Source organism: Galeopterus variegatus, unplaced genomic scaffold (genome assembly GCF_000696425.1).
Source record: "Galeopterus variegatus unplaced genomic scaffold, G_variegatus-3.0.2 Scaffold37, whole genome shotgun sequence".
In the NCBI taxonomy this organism is placed as follows: domain Eukaryota; kingdom Metazoa; phylum Chordata; class Mammalia; order Dermoptera; family Cynocephalidae; genus Galeopterus; species Galeopterus variegatus.
In genome coordinates this window covers 614,203-635,089 of record NW_007726148.1, presented here as the reverse complement: position 1 = coordinate 635,089, position 20,887 = coordinate 614,203, and the positions used below count along the sequence as shown (strand labels likewise).

General features: G+C 43.1%; 1 protein-coding gene across 2 annotated transcripts; it reads left to right on the top strand.

Moving 5' to 3' along the window:
• Positions 1 to 3,993: 3,993 nt before the first annotated feature.
• LOC103589284 (cytochrome c-type heme lyase) lies at positions 3,994 to 17,458 on the top strand. 2 transcript variants are annotated; one of them, XM_008571230.1, is made up of 6 exons: positions 3,994 to 4,147; positions 6,775 to 6,926; positions 11,179 to 11,327; positions 12,197 to 12,316; positions 15,376 to 15,462; positions 16,081 to 17,458. In XM_008571230.1, exons 1-6 carry the CDS (start codon positions 4,036 to 4,038, stop codon positions 16,277 to 16,279), a joined length of 819 nt encoding a protein of 272 aa, XP_008569452.1. In that variant the 5' UTR covers positions 3,994 to 4,035; the 3' UTR covers positions 16,280 to 17,458. The 2 variants fall into 2 exon arrangements, with proteins under 2 accessions (XP_008569452.1, XP_008569459.1); XM_008571237.1 differs by lacking the exon at positions 15,376 to 15,462 and having other exon boundaries at positions 4,001 to 4,147.
• Positions 17,459 to 20,887: the final 3,429 nt, after the last annotated feature.

Sequence of the window (20,887 nt, the reverse complement as noted above, 5' to 3'; positions counted from 1 at the left end):
GGGAGACATGGAGAACTGTAGGACCAAACGGAGAATTGTGAGAGAGACACAGAATTGTGGGAGCCATGGGAGTTGTGAAAGAGAATAGAGTACTGTGAGGGAACAGAATTATAAGAGAAAATAGGAAATTAGGGGAAAGAGTGGGGAATTATAAAAGAAAATGAAATATTGTAAGAGAACAGAAAATTGTCAGTGAGAGCGGAGCATTGTGAGAAAGAATAAAGAATTTTGGGAGAGATGGGGAATTATGAGAAAGGGAATTGTGGCATGGAACACAGACTCGTGGGAGAGAACAGAATTACAGGAGACAGGAAATTATGGGAAAGAACAGAGATTTGTGGAAAACATAGGGAATTATGCGGAAGACAAGAAATTGTGGGAAACAACAAAGAATTCTAGGAGAGACAAGGAATTAATGGAAAGACAAGGAGTTGTGGGAGAGACATGGAATTGCAGGATAGAACAGAGAATTGAAGGAGAAACAGGGAATTATAGCAGTGAACAGAGAATTGTGGAAGAGACATGGGATTGTTGGATGGAGCAGAGAATTATGGGAACAAACATGGAATTGTGGGAAAGAAATAGAATTGTGGGAGACACAGACAATTGTGGGAACAAATGGAATCGTGGGAGAAACAAGGAATTGTGGGCACAAATAGGGAATGGTGGGAGACACAGTGAACTGTGGGAACAAACAGGGAATTGTGGGAAAACATGTATTTGTGAGAGATACAGAGAATTGTGGGAGATATAGAGAAGTATGAGAACAAAGATGAAATTGTGGGAGAGAAAAGAGAATTGTGGGAATAAACTGAACTGATGGAAAGAACAAAGAATTGGAAACAAAGAATCATTGGACAGGGAATTGTGGAAGAGAACAGAAAATTGTAGGAAACTACAAAGAATTGTGGGAAAGAAATGGAATTGTGGGAGACACAAGGAAATGTGGGAGAAACGTGGAATTACGGGAGAAACATGGAATAATGGGAGACACTGAGAATTGTGGGAGAGAACAGAGAATTCTGAGAATAACCTGAACAGTTGAAAAGAACAAAGAAATGTGGGAACAAAGGTAGAATAATTGGACAGGGAATCATGGAAGAGAACAGAATTGTAGAAGACTACAAAGATTATGGGAGAGACATGAAATTATGGGAGACAGGGAACTGTGGGAAAGAGAGAACTGAGGGAACAAACAAGGAATTGTGAGAGACATGGTGAATTGTGAGAACAAGCAAACTTTGGGAGACAGAGAATTGTGGGAGTAAACAGGGCATTGTGGGAGAGATGTGGCATCATGGGAGATGCATGGAATTGTGATAGACACAGAATTGTGGGAAAAAACTGGGAATTGTGGGAGAGGACAGAAAATTGTAGGAAACTACAAAGACATGTGGAAAAGACATGGAACTGGGTACAGAGAATTTTAGGAAGAAGGGATTGTGGGAGAGACATGGAATTGTGGGAGAGAAAAGGAATTGTGGCAACTAACAGGGAATTATGGGAGACAGAGAATGTGGGTACAAACTGGAATTGTTGGTGAGACATTGAATTATGGGAGAAACATGGAATTATGGGAGAGGCAGAATTGTAGAAGAGAACAGAAAATTGTAGGAAACTACAAAGAATTGAGGGAAACAAATGGAAATGTGGGAGAGACATGGAATTGTGGGATAAAACAGAGAATGGTGAAAAAGAAATTATGAGAGAGTGGGAAATTAGGGATGACAATAGGGAATTGTGAAAGAGAATACATTACTGTAAGAGAATGAAGAACTGTGAGCGAGAGCAGATAATTATGGGAGAGAACAAAGAATTGTGGAAAGAACAGTGAATTATGGGAGACAGAGAATTGTGGGAGAGAAGGGAGAATTGTGGGTGAGACCTGAACTTGTTAAAGAAAATAGAATATTGTTAAAGAACAAAATTATGAGAAAATGGGGAATTAGGGAAGAGAGGGGAACTGTGAAACAGAATGCAGTATTTTAAGAAAATGGAGAATTGTGAGGGAGAGTAGTCAGTTGTGGGAGAAAACCAAATTATTGGAGAGATGGGGAATTATGGAAAACACAGGGAATTGCGGGAGAGAAAATTATGGGATTCACAAGGAATTGTGGGAACAAACAGAGAACTGTGGAAACAGAACTGTGGGAGACAGGGAGATGTGGGAAAGAACAGAGGACTGTGGGAGAGTAATAAATTGTGGGAGAAATAGGGAACTGGGGGAAGGAACAGAGAATTTGGAGAATGACATGAAATTGTGGGAAAGAGAGAACTGTGGGAAAGAACAGAGCTGATGTGGGAGACAGAGGGATTTGTGGCGGGAAAAAAAAAAAAACTTGTGGGTGAGAAAGGGATTTGTGGGAGGAGAAGAGAACTGTGAGGAGAAGAGAGAAGTTGAACTGGGAGATGTAGTTGTAGTCTCCAGGGAATCCTCAGTTGATCCTATGAGCAACTCTGAAGCTGGGATGGCCCTTCTGAGTTATCCCACTTGAAGCTAAAGGCCTGGGCTTATGGACCCTTGCTGAGACCACTTACAGGATGCAGCCTGTCCCCAAGGAGGGAATGTGATTTTGCATGAGGCAATTCTGTCAGGCAAAGGGCAATTCCTGGAGACTCAGCTGAGAGTTATTGGCCACCAACACTCCCAGTACAAGTAACAAGATCGAATTACCTCAATTTCAAAGTAGCGATGAATGGTATTTTGAGACAGACACAACAACCATACGTGACATAATTTACCTGGGGTTTCTATTAGTGCCACATATAGCTGAACTATTGGGATTTGTTGCCTACATTCCTGATGAAGGAACCTGCTGAATTTCTGTTGTAGGTAAATGAAAATACAGATATTCAAGTCCACACCCAGTTAAGAAGGCGGCCAGAACCCTGTGTTGTTCATTTGGGGATCGCCAGAGTCAGCCACAGTTCTGGACACCTTGAATCATTGCCATAATTAAATAACATTAAAAGAATAGATACTTTAAAACTCCTCTCAGGCACCCCCTCTGCTGCTTAAAGCATATACGAGTATAGTAGAGATCTTTATTTAATCTAGGGAAGCCTCCGGACCAGTCTAAACTCACCTGCCATCCTGGCGTGTTGAAAAAGGCGCCTGCCAGGGGGGGCGGGGCCAGAGAGAGTCCCCTCGCGGTTATAGGCCGAGGCTTGAGGGGGCGGGACCCGCTCTCCATGATTGACGAATACTCCTCCTCTTCAGCCCGCGCCCCGCCTTCTGCGCGCCCGGAAGTCCCGCCTTCGGAAGAGGAAGTCCTGCCTTCGGCGGTGACCGCGGTGACATCGGTGACCGAGTGAGGCGGCGGCGGAGGCAGGGTTGACGGTTAGAGGCGGGGCCGGCAGCCCAGGGGAGGAATCCGGTGCGGTAGGATGGGCTGGCTGTGGCCGGTGGGGTTTGGGGACCGCGGGCTGGAGCCGGTGGGAGGCGTGGGAACGGTGTGGGGGAGGACTCTGGCTGCGCCCCGCCCTCCGCTGTCCCTCCTTTCCTTCCTGGCATCCCCACTTCCGCGCCGCATCCTTCCTCGGTTCCCAGCCCCTTGCTAAGGCCCCGGGCCCAGGGGTCGGGTCTGGGTTCAGTGGGCCTCCTCCCCTCTCCCATCCGGACCACCACCTCCCTCCCAGGCCCGCACCCTCTCGCTGTAACATGGTTTCACAGAGGCCGTGTCCTCTCAACCGGCAAATCCCCACTGCCTTAGAAACGTGCCCTCAGAGGGTAGCGTAGATTTCAAAGTATATCCCGTAGGGGGGCAATTTGCGAGGGTACTTCAAAAAGTTCGTGGAAAAATAGAACTGAAAGATAATACGAATCCTTCCATGAACTTTTTAAAGTACCCTGGCATTAGAGCTGTCCTCGAAATGAGTATGTTGTCCAGTAGATTCTCATGGGATGATGAAGAACAAGGATTGGCCAGATTAGGAATAACAATTGAATTAGTCTGAGTCCAGGCGTCAACGTTAGTCTCTTTGCTTTGGCAGGTGGGAACTTAGAATTGTTTGGCGTCAACACTGATTCCAACCATGGGTTTGTCTGCATCTACTCCTGCTGTTGCAGTTCAGACCTCAAATGCTTCAGATCATCAGACAGCATCTCCACCTTCAGGATGCCCAATGCATGAGGGGAAAATGAAAGGTAATCGACCGTTGTCTGAAGAATAAAGACAAGAGAAAATACTCAAAAGGGTTTTAAGGAAGAGGAAGTATAGTGTGAGGTATAATATGAGGCTCCTAGGCCTGGGAGTGAGGCATCCTGGGTCCAGTCCTTTTTTTGCCATTTATAAGGTATGTCACTGTAGACGAGTTACTTATGTCTCAGTCTATCATCTGTAAGATGAGCATATAATAATATTATTTTACAGGGTTGTTATGATGATTAGTTGAGATAATGCATGAGAACCTAGTGATTGCTCCATAAACCAGCCCTGACTCTCCAAAGTTGACCTGTGCTGGGCTGGCCCGTGGCTCACTCGGGAGAGTGTGGTGCTGATAACACCAAGGCCACGGGTTCGGATCCCATATAGGGATGGCCGGTTGCTCACTGGGTGAGCGTGGTGCTGACAACACCAAGTCAAGGGTTAAGATCCCCTTACCGGTCATCTTTAAAAAAACAAAATGTTGACCTGTGCTTACATCAGAAGTTCTCAACTCGGGGGACAAATCCCCCCTGCAGCACCAGGGGATATTTGCTAATGTCTGGAAACATTTTTGGTTGTCACAACTGAAAGGAAAGGGTGCTACTGATATCTGGTGGGTAGAGGCCAGGGATGTTGCTAAACCTCCTACAATGCACAGGACAGCCCTCCAACAAAGAATTACCTGGCCCCAAATGGCAAGAGTGCCAAGGTTGAGAATAAACTTTGCTCCCATATCCATTGCAGTATTCTTCTATGTAAAAATAAGCCCTCACCTAATGGACTTACAGTATGTTTTTTAGGTGCAAAGATGAAAGTGGAAAAGTTGTCTTTCATTTTTAATTGGTGTATGTCCGCTTTAGATTGTTCGTATTAAAGTGTGGCTTGCATCAGTAAGCCATGAGGGGCAGAAGCAGCGTGGTGTGCTTACTGAGTGCTCATGGGTGTGTCATCGTCATTCATTTCCTCACTCAGCCATCCCACCCTGAGAGGTCACTGTTCATCCTGTGCCAAGCACTGCTGGATTTTGTTTGTTTGTTTCTGCACTGAGACAATAGCAGTGTACAAAATAGACAAAATTTCTTTGCCTGTGGGTACTTACATTCTTGTTGGCATAATACTGTGTCGTAGGTTTTCTCCCTATTTTACAGCCAAGAAAACTGGAGTAACAAGGCTTGGAGTAACTAACTGTTGGGCTCCAAGTCACACAGCTAGTAAGTGGCAAAGCCAATGAAAATTTGTAACCTTGTACAAGGACATATCCAGTACTCTTCAGGGGTTTCTTCATCCAGGAAGAATTGAGACAGATCAGACAAAGCAGGTGTGCGCCTGCTCTGAGTGTCCCTGGGGTGATCATAGAGTCCTGGTCTCTGGTTTTACTTCACTTGCCGTCTATCCCAGAGAGCTGTCAGTCAGACTTATTTGCCTTGTAAAGAATGTGGGTATTTGTAGGAGATCAAAGGGGCCCCTGGTTATATTGTGGGAAAAATGTCAACAGCATTTCCTTTCTAACATCCAGTTGGAATCAGTGACCTAGAAAGGATTGGTGCTTTGAATGGTAGAGAAGGAAGGAATAGTAAGTCTCCCTCCACCCCCTAAAGTGAGCGCTGCACAGCATACTGGGGAGTGAGGGCCTGGGAGGAGAGGCACGGGGAAGGGAGTGAAGGAAACTCTTCTTCAGTGTGTGACATCTACAGGTGTATTCCTGTGGTTACTGCTGTTGCCTAAGACAAGGATTCCAATACACGAGCAGCTGTCTCCTGGGCTGCAGCTCTCGAGGCGCCTGCCCACTCTCCTGACTCTTAGACTAGCCTCTTGGTCCTCACACTTGCTTGACCAGCACTCTGAGTCCTTAGGAGTTCACTTCCCTTCCTGCTGCTCATCTCTTTAGGCTCAGACTCTCCCTGTTAAGAAGCATCTGGATCCTACATAGGTTGCAGGATGTTTTCTTTGATGTCTGCCTTTTCTTGCTCAACTCTTGGGGAATACTGATGGGGAATAGCACCTGGGCCAAGTGCTAGTTTTCTGTGCCTTATTTTAGTCTTGGGACAAAGCCCGAGCAGAGTGGCACTCAGGTTTTCCTCCAGCAGCCTTTGTGGAATCCCCTCTGCTCATTTTCTTTTCCCGCCCCAGTGCCTAAGAGAATGCATCAGTAACAAAAGCCTGGACTGTGGCCCTGTCCTGATTGGGGCTGGGGCTTGTCTGGAACTAGTGTATGGAAAGTCAAGGGCACCCTGTGAAATGTGGACTGGCCCCCACTTAGGTTCCCCTAATGGCTCCCAGCTGCTAGTTGAAGCAGGTACCTTCTAGTCTGTTACTGAAACCGTGGCATGGACAGTACATGCTCTTGCAACTGCTGAGAATTTTTGGTTTATTTTTGCTGGGGGCATGGCACAATTAGAGAATGGGTACCCATTTCTCTTTCAAAGGAAAAGTTAATTTATAGAACCTTCTCATCTTTAGGATTTTAGAATGTTAGCTAGATTAGTTCTTAACTTTAAACAGAAGAAACCCAGCTTTTCCTGTGGTGCTAATCATCAATCAGAAATTCGGCTCTTTAGGGCCCCAGTTGAGAGAAGCAGATGTACTGCCTTCGTGGTTGCACTGTTATTTTACTTGATTATTTCAGGCTGTCCAGTGAGTATGGAACCACCTGACTCAACCTGTGAGAGCAAAACATACTCTGTGCCTGCCCACCAAGAACGAGCGTACGAGTATGTGGAGTGTCCTGTGACGGGTGCCGTGGCTAAGAATCAGGAGAACCTCGACCCTTCAAATCTGGTAATCTGTACTCATCCCTTCTTCCTGGAACTTTTTATGCAGAGATGCTATTACAGACTTCTAAGACAAACTGTACACTGCTAGGATGGATTCTTCTGTCCTTTGAAAACAAAGTTTTTTATTCCATTCACAGTGAAAATCTAGAATGTGTTTACTTAGTTTCAGAGATTGCCTGGGAAAGAAAACAGTGATTAAAAAGAGCCAGAATAGGTTTACTGGGAATAAACCATGTTACACTTTCCTCTGTGTAACCGAGACAGAAAAAAAGAGAAAGAAAGAATTCACTCAGGGTAACATGAATGAGGCCTGGAGGGACTGCCGCCCATCAGGGGAGCAGCAGCCCTGATTCGAAATCAGCCTTTCTTTTTATTGACAAGACAAGGGAGTTTCACAAGAAAAATCAGTTGATTCAATCATCAAAGAAGGATATAAAAACAGGCAGTGTTACAGAAGGGAATTATAGCTAAGTATAGTTTTAAACAACTAAAACTAGTAATAGCAGTAAAATTAACAATGTGGTATTCTAGAATGCGATTTGTAAAAAGCTAAGGTGATCCACCAACAAACAGCTTGCCCTTAGTAAATATTTTCTTTTTTACATACTTCCTATAGCCATTTCTTTAGCATATTTAAACAGCATTCAAGCAGTTTTTAAAAAATATATAAAGAACAATCAGTAGGATAAATAGTCAATAGTCATTCAAGCCGGAATCAAAGCAGCAACCTAAAACAGTCAAAGTACACAATCCCATCCCTAAACAGTGATTAGAATTGATTAGACGGCTTTTGCCAAACTTATCTGTGGACTTTCGTCCCCTACTCTAGAGCCTTTTGGCTCATTCATGCATTACCTAAAAATCCTATTCTAAGATCAAAGGAGAATCAAGATTTCTAACCCACTGCAAAACCATACCAAGTGAGTATTTTCTTGTGGGAGAGAATTATTGGGTGGTAGATGGGAAATTCCTAAGGTGTGTAGCTAGACTTAGTAAAGGTGTTTTTGGCCTGGGGAAACCTTGTAGCCACTTTACAAGATCAGGGTGCTTCTTCTAGAACAATTGGGTACTAGCCAAAACAGGAATCACTAGAGGGTGCAGTGTCATGTGGCTGTCAGCAAATTTAACACCATGGAGAAATGAGGACAAGGTAGTTGTGGCTTCAGTATGTTTTGTGATAGACAACATAGGGAATTGTAGTTTCATGTTTGGAATCACACGTAATGGAGAGACAGACGGACTTGGGCCTTTATTTTGGAGGGCCACAGGATTATCAAGAATAGTTAGAAATTTTAGTGAACCAGGTAACATTTTAAGGAACTAGAATATTCAGCCTGTAAAAGAAAGGGTACGGGGGATACAAAAGCAGTGTCCACAGCAGGAATTTGTTGCTTTGCTTCCCACGGATTTGTCACCCCTCTTCCCCTGGGTGACAGAGCCACAAAGGATTACTCAAAGCACGAAAAAAGACAAAAAGGAAAAAAAAAAAAAGAAGCAAAGTTGAAATTTAAAATCTAAAAGTGTTGCTTTGCCTCCCACGGATTTGTCACCCCTTTTCCCTGGGTGAGAGAGCTGCCAGAGATTACTCAAAGCCCATCTCTTCTGAGCAGTGAGAAGCCCCAAAGTGGTTAATCTCCTGGAACCCTCAAGAGAGAGGCATTCCTTCCATTTGGGAAATTAACCACAAATTGGGGTTCTCTTCCCACATTTATTCTCCAGACCAGGAAGTTACAGGAAGAGAACATAGGTGGGGTTATAGTTTAACAATATAGGCTGGCAACATTCAGTAAAACAAGCAGAGTGACATTCCATAAGGCAATTTAAGTGATCCACCAACAAAAGCTTGATCTTAGCAAACATTTCTTCTCCCTAACAGCTTCCCAGTATCTTTATATATCAATCAGTAACTTGTCCGTCTTTGAACCAGCAACTTTGCTGTGTACAATTCTTGTCTTACAACAGAGACTATAGCCTGGGGAAAATTTCCTGTTTTTTGCAAGGCCAACAGTTTATATGTACTTTTAAGAAATTAGACTAAATGTGAAAGTACAAGAAACTAGGCCCTGTGAAATATATTTGCTTTATAGTATATTCCACAGGAATTGACAACCTATGGCCCACAAGCTAAATCTGCCCCACTGCCTGTTTTTGAAAATAAGTGTGTTGACATATGGCCACACTCATTTATTTACACTTACACACCACAGGGAAAGTAGCAGCAGAGTCGAGTAGTGTGACGGAAACCATATGTCACGTAATACCAAAAGTATTTACTGTCTGGCCGTTTACAGAAATAATTTGCTGATGACCCCTGGTCCAAATATTTGAAGGCCTGTGTAGAAGACAGTCTTGGTACAGTGCCCAAGGACTGGTGGGTTGTGTGTGCTCTACCATCCACTATAAGAGGCAATGTACAAAGGAGCTTTGCAGCAGTGAAACCTACCTGCGTACGGTATGGGCTCTTGGATGAAGTAGTAAGCTGCCAGCATTATTTAGTAGATATTTCGAGTGCGCCCTGTGTGCCGGGGCCTCTTCTAGGCCAGGGGTTACAAAGATGAGTAAGGCACAGCTCTTGCTCTCAAGTGATTCACATTCTAGAAGATGAGAGATGAGAAAAGAGGCAACAGTGTGGTATGCTCACTTATAGAGGGAAGCCCAGGGCCATTTGGGAGGGACTGATACCCCAGACTTCGAGTTCAAGGACAGCAAAGGAGTAAAGGAGTTGTGGTCAAACTTTAATGATGACCGTGCCAGACTATAAGGAAATTGCTATGTCGAGGAAGGAGGTAGACAAGATCAAGGTTTCTCACCCTTGGCACCAGTGAAACTTGAGGCTGGGTGATTGCTTGTCGTGGGTGCTGTCTTATGCGCTGCAGGATGTGTAGCTGCAGCCCGGCCTCCACCCACTAGTTGCCAGGAGCACCTGCCTCTCAGTTGTGACAGCCAGTAGATCACTGATCTAGGTGATCTCTACTAGCCTAGTGGTTAAGAACTTGGGCCTTCTGGGATCTTACAGACCTAGACTCTTCCCCCATGGGATTGTCATGTGTCATGGGACTATTAATAACAGCCAACTTATCTTGTGGTCCTTTCTGCAGCATTTGCGCTAAGCACCACGCACTCTTCTTTAACCCTCATAACAGCTCTGAGCAGCCAGTAGTGTTAGTGTCCCTATTTCAGGGCTGAAGATTCTAAGGGTGACACAGTAAGCGGTTTGCTCCACAGCACTCAGCTAGGGAGTGGCAGAGCCAAAACTACACCCCGTCTGCCTCACACCTGTGTTCTTAAACCCGCTGGAGTATGGTCAGGTAAATACTTGGTGCAGTGCCTTCCACACCCGGCCCTTTCTGCTGGGGTTGTTCTAACTAGGAGCCGTGTCAGGACAAAGACTTTGGATTATTAATGTGTCTGCTAGAAAATCCTTCCTACTTCTAATACAAAAAGAAGTTCTAGGCCAAGGGTTCTCAACCTGGAGTGATTCTGCCCCACAGGGGACAGTTGGCAATGTCTGGAAATATTTTCCATTGTCACAACTGGAAAGGAGGGATACTACTGGGTAGAGGCCAGAGATGCTTCTAAACATTCTCTGATGCTCAGACAGACCCTCCATAACCCAAAATTGTCCAGCCCCAAATGTCAGTGGTGCTGAGGATGAGAGACCCTGGCCTGGGCCAGGTGTTATCATAGTAGTATTGCTGAGCCATGTGTGGGAGAAAGAGTCTTCCCCCACTTCTGGTCTGGCGGTGTTGAGATGGAAATACTCATCTATAACGTGTTCAGCCCCAAGGATGAAAGCATAAGCAGGATCCTAAGAGTAAATGTTTAAAAAGAAAGTAGTATTGTACATATATCCTACGAGACTTTTCCTCAGAAGAGTGAATAGTCATTTTTGAAAATCCTGTCATAAAAACATTTTTAGAAATGCCTGCTGATCATGGTATTAGTTTTTATTTCTTATTTTTGGTGACATTGCTCCTAAAGTTGTTCAAAGGAGAAAAAGACCAAAAATTTAACCACAATGTTTAATTACCACTTAGGAGAACTTAATCGATGAGGAAAAACAACTGCAGTATCCCGACTCTTCCAAAAAAGCACATTCTCTGAGAAGGCTGCAACGTCCATGTCAGTGGTTTAATAAGGAGCCTGTGCTTTGTGTGTTGTGCATTGCCTTCCAGAAAGTAATTCATTAAACTGCTCATTTTCACTTTACATCATATCTCCAGCATTTAAAAAACAAATCCACTTATTTTATTTAGGTGCCACCACCTAATCAAACACCAGCCCCAGATCAGCCGTTCACACTGTCTACTGTCCGAGAGGAATCATCCATTCCAAGAGCAGATTCAGAGAAAAAGTGGGTTTATCCTTCTGAACAGATGTTCTGGAATGCAATGTTAAGGAAAGGGTAAGTGAGTGAGCATATTATTTAGAATATAAATTTGCTCATCAAATTTCTTTAAGAATTGAGTATATTAAAGAGGTTTTTACTCCCCAAACATATAGTAAGTTTTAATAAGTTAATCAGTTTGTAATAAATCAACTGATTTTTCAGACCTATTAGAATATAAGTGCAAGGCCAGTGTATTAGTCAGGGTTCTCCAGAGAAACAGACCCAACAGATGGGGGTGGGGCGGGGAGGGTGCTGGAGCATGGGCAGGAAGAGATTTATTATAAGGAACTGGCTCATGTAATTATGGAAGCTGACAAGTCCCAAGATCTGCAGTTGGCAAACTGAAAAGCTGATGGCATAATTCCAGTCTGAGTCTGAAGGCCTGAGAACCTGGACAGCTGAACACACCCAAAATCATGTTTGACCAGATGTCTGGGTACCCAATGGGCCAGGCAGGTTGACACATAAAATTAACCATCAAAGCCAGTAATGGTTTTTAGAAACAAACAAACAAACAAATGCTATTATATAAAATGCTTAGACAAAGTTAGGAAATCATTTATCAATGGTACTAACTGGAAAAGCATCACCTTAAAAATAGATGGTTCTGTAAGTCTGGTTTTTGGTGACCCAGTGAAGTGAGATTAAGGTGGACCTTTAATCTTTGTTTCCAGTGTATATATTATAGCTTCAGATTTATAGCACTACTCTGTGATCATGAGTGAATCTTGAAAATGAGTCATATCCGTTAAAATCAAAGAAAATAAGCATTTTTAGTTCTTTAATGAAGAGTAATGTTTAATAAGTCATCTTCTGAATATGTGGATTAACTTTTTGGCATTATCAGTAACATTTGTCACATTTTACCAACTGTTCTTCCCTAGGTGGAAGTGGAAAGATGAGGATATTAGTCAGAAAGATATGTATAACATCATCAGAATTCATAATCAGAATAATGAGCAGGCTTGGAAGGAGATTTTGAAGTGGGAAGCCCTTCATGCTGCGTAAGTATGTTTGAGATCTTGAAAAAAAATCTAGTGTCTTTCTCATTTCATATCAGCTTCCTAGAATGTCACTTTGCCTTACACAGGGTGACGGAGATGCAAAAAGGATTACTCAAAGCCTATTTCTTCTGAGCAGTGAGAAGCCCCAAAGGAGTTAATTTTCCAGGAACCCTCAAGAGAGAGGCATTCCTCCTTGGAAAATAACCCTGAACTGGGGTTCTGTCTCAGTATTTATTCTACAGGCCAGAAAGTTACAGAAAAGGAACATAAATGGAGTTATGGCTAAGTATAGTTTAATGATAGAGGCTGGTAACAGTGAAATAACAAAGTGACATTCCATAATACAATTTGCAAAAGGTTAAGTCGATCCACCAGCAAAAGCTTGTTCTTAGCAAATACTGACTTTTCCTACAGCAGTTTCCTCAGTATGTTTACATAAAAATCAAGTAACTTTAGGTTAACCTGCTCCAAGGGCATCCGTCCTTGAGCCAACAATTTTGCTGTGTTACAATTCTTTATCTACAACAGAGACTTTAGCCTGGGGAAAGTTTCCTGTCTCTTGCAAGCTTAACATTTCTTTATGTAATTTTAAAAAGTTAGGTTATACCTGAAACTACAGGGCTTTGGAGGCTAGGCCCTGTGAAATACATTTGCTTTATAAATGTTAATATACTCCACACTAGAGTTTTCCCATTTTATTAAAGTAATTTGCTATTTTAGGCTTGCTGGTTAGCTCAGTTGGTTAGAGCATGGTGCTGATAACACCAGGGTTCAGGGTTCGACTCCTGTACCAGGCAGCCACCAAAAAAGACAAACAAATAATTTACTATTCTACTAAAACTTTCTGTGTTGCAGGTATGTTCCGGTGACGATTAGGGCATGACAGACCACTCCTTCTTAGTTGTGTAAAAAACAGCAACCATTTTATTAGGCTTGTGGATTCAGTGGGTACAGAGTGCAAACAGGGCAGAGCAGGGCAGCTCGTCTCTGTTCCCTGATATTGGGCCGTGACTGCCAAGTTGCAGTGGTCAGTGTGGCTTCAGAGCTGGGGGCTGGAGTCCTCTACAAGGCCCAACTATTCACTTTAGTGAGTGGTGCCGGCTGTGGGCAGGACACCCGCTCACGGCCTCTACATGTGGCCTCTTTGGCTTCCTCACCTCCTGGTGGCTGGGTTCCAAGAGATAGAGTTTCAGAAAGCACCAGGTGCTTTTGACCAAGCCTCAGAAATCTTGTAGCATCAGGAGCCTACGGGAGGAGTATTCCAGCCCATGGAAAACAGAGCCTGTGGAAGGGAGATACTAAAATGCTATCTACCCCAAGGGAGATGGGAAAGACATTTTTGTTCCCTGCACAGCATCTTTTGGATCCCTGTTAGGACTAAACATATGAGAGATATCTTAACAGAGGGCCTTTTGTCCCAGGAGAATAGGTAAATGAGCATGTGTGTGTTAGCGGCCACAGGGCCTCAGTGTGTTGGGGGCAGTGCATCACCTGGAAAGTTTGATCAGACTTGGCATGCTGACCGCCCCCCATGGCGTCTGGCTCTGTCAGTATCAGGTGTGGCCGAGACATAGTGTTTCTAAGCGATGCTGATGCTGATGCTGATGCTGATTGGAGGACTCCACTTTGAGAAGTACAGGGGCAGGGCATGCCTACTCAAAGAGCCAGATTATGTCATAATCAGCGATTTACTTTTCAAATTCATTGCAGAATGCAGTTAATTAATTTCTGGGCTAAAATCCACTTACTGACTTTTTTAAGGTGTTCTGTTTGTTTGTCTTCGATATTTGCACTGTGCAGTTCATTAATAACACTCCCTGGGTGTGGCTGGGCCCAAGGCTGGGATGGGGACATGTGCAGGGAATGATGCTGCAACCACGTGCCCTCTCAACGACCCGTAGCTGCAGGAGTCACCCTCCCAGCTTGCTGATGAGGAGAGCCACAAGTGTCTGCAGTGACCTAGGTTGAAAGTGTACTGTAATTAAAACCACCTGCTAATTACTTGTAGTGTGATTATGGAGCAAAGAGAAGAAAGACGACTTTCAGTTTTAGTTTCAACTCCCTGTCCAGTCATTTTCTAGAGTTCAGTCAGAATTAAGTAGGCCTTTTCAAAACCCATTCTGTGGTCCCCAGGAGAAAGTCTGCCTGGATTGAGTTTACTTCTTTGCCTGTGACCCTCTTGAGAGGAGATTTAAGGAGTAGTTCCTAAAAGGAGAATAAAGTAACTTGTATAGTCCTCAAATAGGGAGTGTTACCCCTCGGACCTTTTGCTCCCTCTGGCTTAATTAGAGGCATATCAAGACGAAGACTGTCTTACCACTGGGAGAAGCTAACGAGACAGGTGGCCTCGCGTCTAGACTGCCATCCCCTCTCCCCCCAGAGAAGCAGCTGCGTGTCTAGTGCATAGGTGGACCACCAGCTCCACAAGGGCTGGGCTCGGGTCTTGTTGGCGCTGCTGTACCCTGAGCCGGCAGTGGTGGCTCTAGGGAGTCCTCAGCAAGGCTCTTGGCAGAAGGAGTGGTTTTCAAGCTAGGGCCTTGCCACCCCTCAGCCTGTATGTGGTTATTAGGGAGCTGGTCCAACACTAATTATAACTAATTCCTAGAGATTAGTCCATCATTTTTCTTTCCTCATAAAGGCTGTTAGTTGCTTTCAAATGAAAGAAGAGTGGAGGATTTTCCTATCTATGTCTGAAAAACCCTGGCTGCTCTGTGCAAAAGAGAAGTGTGCTACACAGTACTTAACACTTCCTTTTTTTCCTGGGACTATGCCTGTTCCCCTGCACCGAGTGGAAAGGCCTCATGTCCTGACTCCTGCACAGAGCAGTGCAGATATCTGGAAGGAAGGGAAGAGAGTGGAACCCGATCCAGAAGGAAAGAGCGACGTTTTTGACCAATAGGGATTATTTCTCTGAATTGTTTTAGAAGTTACTTTTCTCTGTGAACGTGATATGATGTGAAATGCATACAGAAAAATGCATATTGTTGAAAAACTGGAGCCTCATCTCTGTCAAAAGAAAGAATATAGTTTAACAGACTTTTTTATTTGGGGATTTCTAGGGAGTGTCCTTGTGGCCCATCATTGGTCCGGTTTGGAGGGAAAGCGAAGGAATATTCCCCAAGGGCGAGAATTCGTTCCTGGATGGGGTGAGTGTCAGAGCAGAAGTGTTGCTTTACATTCCTCAGGTCAAGGCTAGCTTTCTCTTGGCACCAAAACCAAACAATCTAATGACTGCAGGGCCATCTTCCAAAACATAATCAGTATTCAGCTGTACATTTCTTCCTCTTCCTGAGGTTTGCCATTGGTGGGCAGATTTATTGGAGTGCAGTGATCTGCTTTCTATTTAACTATTGTACAATCGAATTGTCTTTTGAGGTCTCGGGTCCATCCTCTTACTCCTCCCATGCTGGATCTCTTTGGGTCTGTCCACTTAGCATTCCTGCCCTTCTCTTCTGGCGTAGTTCCACTCTTAGCTTGCACATGCGTTTCTGCATCGTCTCAGCTGACCTCCTTGGCCTGGGTCTCTTTCCCACTGACCTTGTTCCTTTGTAGACAGACCTGTCACCTGATCTGAGCTCAGCACAGTTCTTCACTGCCACGTTCCCTTAGCGCTGAGTGCAGTTCTCCACGTCCCACTTGCCCAATTAGATGTGTGACACCGAGAGTAGGTGTTGCATGTGCTTCTACTCGATCTTTCTTACTCTTTAAACTGGACTGAACGTACAGCAAACGTTTTAGCAGTTACTAACACGTTTTCATTCCAGGTATGAGTTACCTTTTGACAGGCATGATTGGATCATCAACCGTTGCGGGACAGAAGTTAGATATGTGATCGATTACTATGATGGCGGCGAAGTCAACAAGGACTACCAGTTCACCATCCTGGACGTCCGTCCTGCCTTGGATTCGCTTTCAGCAGTGTGGGACAGAATGAAGGTTGCTTGGTGGCGCTGGACTTCATAACCACTGTTTTGTTTGAGATGGGAAAAATATAAACTACTTTTTTCTGACAGATTCATTGAACTATTTTCCCCGAACTGAATTGCACTTGTGGTGGAACAGGAACTTCAAGTGATTTCACTTTACCCTTCGCTTAGCAAGGGACACCATGCCCCGTTCGCTTCTGACGCATTTTACTTTGCAGTTTATAGAGATCACTTTAGGTCTTCCTCCCACTTAGCTTAAGTAGGAGGCAGTCCCTCGGTTTTTTCTTTAGCTGCAATATTGCCTGTGTATTTCATCTAGAAAAATCTGAACAATCTCTGATAAAGCTTTTAAAAAGTGATGAAAGCTGCTTTTTTTCTTACTGTTTTCTGAGGAATACTTGAGATGTAAAACCCGAAAGTCAATAGAGATGCTCAGGAGCTTTTACCTGGTCAAATATTTTAACTAAAACTGTTCATTATAAATAAGAATTAGTTGTGCTTTTTAAAAAGTTACCAATAATTCCAGGGTCCCTACAATACAGTAGTGCTCTTGAGCAAATGCAGAGGTATACACTGGAAATGCACTCAGCAAAACTAAGGCGTGTCTTGGCTCTCCAAATTCTTATTTATATGAATTTTTCAGTCAGGACCTTGTTATAGAATAGTTCAAACTACACCATGATTTGATGATGTGCATACTTTAGAACGTAACTTTTGTAATATTTTTCTTTTAATTCCTGTTGTTCTAATATGTAACTGCTCCCAGCAAACAGGTCTCCTCGTTGTCCCTGGTGTTTGACAAGTTATCCCAACTTTAAGTTCCCTTCCTGCCCCTGTTGGGAGCCTTCCCGCCAGTCGGCCTAATCGAAACCTTGAAAGCCTGGCACAAGTCACAATTCTAGAGGTTGTCCCTCTTTAAAACATGATTATATTTGGCTGAGTGTTAAAATGCACAAGAAGAGTATTTTTCTCAGATGCAGAATATTTGCATCAACTCACTGTCTCAGTTTAGATTTTTTGTTTTAAGGAAGCTCTAAGTTTGCCGTTGAAATACTTTGTACCAGTCCTCCATAAACTGCTTGTTTTGATTATAGCAACGTGTTACAAATGACTGTTGTTTCTTTTTAAAAGTGTTGATAATATTAAATCATTTAATTTATCCTGAACACTGTAGTGTTAAATTAGTAAATGGAATGGGCAGTCTCTGCATGGTTAATTTGGTGTGTATTTCTCTATTGTGTCAGTATGGAGTTTTAAAAATCCAACAACCTTACTCTACATTTCAAAACGTGTGTATTTTAAAATAAGGCTGAGAGTTAACAGGTTTTGAAAATCTTTTCAGAGTAGCTTTACTCTTGTTCCATCAGACACATAATTTTTACAAAATTAATGCCATAGTCTCCCTACTGGAGGCAGGCATTTTCTCATCTGTTAATCACATATTTTAAAACTGTAGAGGAAAATAATTACTGGGTTTTTTTCTAAGTGCTATTGAATAAGTTTAAATAAGGTATTCTTATGATAAACAAAGCATAAGTGGAAACTGAAAATGAAGCCATAGGTAGGGATTCACCCCTTTTATAGAGCTATAGTATTTTTTGAGACAACCTCAGAAGCAAGCTGTCAAGTAGACTTGATGAGATCAATGGTTTTATATACCCTTTCACTGCTTCCAGAAAAGACTTACGACCTACTGGATACTCAAAGCTGCTATGTGTCTAGATTACACTTGCTCGGGTTAAAGAATCGGTCCTTCTCTAACATACAACTTGAAATTCAGTTCGGGTATTTTCTGGGGTTTTAAACGAAGTCTTTTGTCTATGGAAACAGCACTGTTTCAAATCAGAACAACTTACTGTCCATCAGGCTAAGTGTTAGCAGACAAGGTAGGGGTTTGATACAGTTTGAAGATGTTTGTTCCCCCACAGCTCATGTTGAAATCTGATCCCCAGTGTGGCAGTGTTGGGAGGTGGGGCCTAGTGGGAGGCGTTTTGGTCGCAGGGTAGAGAATAGATTAATACCCTACCTGGGGGTGTGGTGAGTAAATCTTGCTCTGTTAGTTCTTGGGAGTGCTGGTTGGTAAAAGGAGCTGGCGCCTCCTCCCTTCTCTCTCTTGCTTCATCTTTTGCTGTGTGATCTCTGCACCCCCTGCCACCAGAACAGCCTGAGGCCTGTGCCTGATGCAGCTGTCCCAGAATCTCAAGCCCCGTAAACTCTTTTCTTTATAAATTACCCAGTCTCAGGCATTCTGTTATGGTAACATAAAAGTGATGGGCCACAAGTACACTACCTAGAAGTCCCTAAGTAAAAGTCTGTTAAAATATTTTCTTTCCTTTGACAAAGATGAGGCTCCAGTTTTTCAGTAATATACATTTTTCTGTATGTGTTTCACAAAATGCCACATTTGCAGAGAAAGATAACTTCTAAAGCAATTCAACATTATGTTTACCGCAAATATAAAGGTACCAAAAATTATTTCAAAAGCCATGTATGTTCCTTGTAACTTAAGGTAGTTTTTAAAAATTATATAATTTTTTAGGCATACAGTGTATTAAAGTGAAGCATATCAGCTATCCCTTTGTCCACTTAGGACAGAAATAATACATGTATCGCTGCAGTGGAGATTAAATAAAATTCCATGACGTTGGTATGAGTGATAAAGCATCTAGTTCATGCTTGTGCATTCCTCTGTTTTGAAGAAAAAACCAACAGCACTTTCTGCCAAGTATTTAACCTGGGACTCGCATTACATAGCAAGTATTCCAATGTCGTGGAATCATAGACGCTGCTAGAGCAGACGTTAACGTTTCTAAGACTGGTTTCTTCTCAGGGAGCCTATATCTAGTTGGAGGCTGAGGCATGTACACGTGGGTGCTCTCACATTTATAATTAGCTTTTAATTAATGCTTTTACATACCCAAGGTCATATGTGAAAGGGCCATAGAAATGATAAGTGTTGAGCACTGTAACATAGAAACTGAGACAAGAGAAAGTTTCATGTTTGCAGTCAACAGAGTGCTGAGGATGCTGAAAGGTTTCTGTTTTGGAGCTTTGCAGAATCATCATTTAAACACTTTGCTCTTCCTTCTACATTTGGGATAAGTGTGACCAGTTCCTGTGACCCTTCAATGGTTTGGTGTGGAATTTGATCAGGATGCTTTTGGCTCCAAGTAACTGAGTCCCTGCTCGAACTCATAGCCAGAAGTGCAGAGAGTGGGTGTGCACCGGTCCATTCCCTTTCTCTGGACTCCGTTTGCTTCCATGTTCAATTTCAACTTCATCCTTTCAGGGCTGGTTCTTTTCATCGGCGTCAGATGGCTCCTAGTTGCTGTCTGAGCTTTATGACCCTTGTTTACAGCTAGTAGATATGAGGTGGGGTGGGAGGGGGGACGTCTACCACAACTACAGTGAATTAAGGTTTCTCTTCAATCTAATGGGGCCAATTTAGCCTCTGGCTTGTGTCCTCCTGCTCCTCCTATTTTACATTCGGGGGAGAGCCTCAGGCTTAGATTAGCTCAAATCATTTGGAGTGAACTGCAGGGTCCACTAGAGGATTACTTCACTGTTCATTTAAAGCTCCATCCTTAGTCATCATTTCATTACAGTCTTTTTCCTTATTTGGGCCCATTTCTTAAGCTGGGGTTTTAAATCTGGAGGTGGTAGCTAGTGAAATGGCATAAGCCAGGACTGGAGAGCTTTATTTCTGTTCTGATTCTCCGCATCAGTTGAGGGATTGGGGATGTCACTTTAGATCTGTAAGCCTTACTTTTCTCAAATTATCGTAAATACTCCTTGCAGACCAAAATGTTTATGTACTTTATGTGGCCTATTTCTTATGTTAGGATGGACTGGGTCATGCTGTGTTTTAGGCTGAGAATTTTTAAGCTAAGGGAAAATAATGTGGTTTGAAAGCCTATTTCAAACCGGTTTTTACGTAAAGTACATCAGTAGACGTACTCCTAAAAGACCTACATTCAAGCTAGTCCAAGTTAACCAGTGCTTTCCCTTCTCTCTATAAAATGCACTGGTTTGGAAACAACCCAAATGTCCTTCAATTAAGGAATCAATAAACAAACTAGTATATCCATGCGATGGAATATTATTCAGCCATAAAAAGGAATGAAGTACGATGCGTGCTGCAACGTGGATGGACTTGACAACATTGTGCTACGTGAAAGAAGCCAGACACAACGGGCACATTTTGTGTGAAAGGCCTAGAAGAGGCAAATCTACGGAGACAGAAAGCAGATTCGTGGTTGCCAGGGCTGAGGGAGGATGAAGGGAGAGTCACTGCTAACAGGTGTGGGAGTGTCCTTTGGGGGTGATGAGATGTCCTAAAATTGATGGTTGTACAATTCTGTGACTATACCAGAAACCATTGAATCATATACTTTAAATGGGTAAATTGCATGGTATGAAATTATAGCTCGATAAAGCTGTTTATAAAAAAGAGAAAAATGAAAAAAAAAAAAAAATATGCCGGCTAATCCTTACAGCTAGCAGGTCCCCACTCCGCTCTGCCCAGCCTAGTTGAGTAGTCACTTTACCAAGAGCCAGTAACTTAATTATTTTAATTAAGCAAAACAAAAGACAATGCAATGTAAGTGCATAAACCAAGTCTATAAATACAAATGCATGATTAGGA

Coding starts and splice junctions, on each gene's coding strand:
- LOC103589284 (XM_008571230.1), top strand. CDS start 4,036: ATGGGTTTGTCTGCATCTACTCCTGCTGTTGCAGTTCAGACCTCAAAT. Junction 4,148..6,774: donor GCATGAGGGGAAAATGAAAG/GTAATCGACCGT, acceptor TGATTATTTCAG/GCTGTCCAGTGAGTATGGAA. Junction 15,463..16,080: donor AGAATTCGTTCCTGGATGGG/GTGAGTGTCAGA, acceptor TTTTCATTCCAG/GTATGAGTTACCTTTTGACA.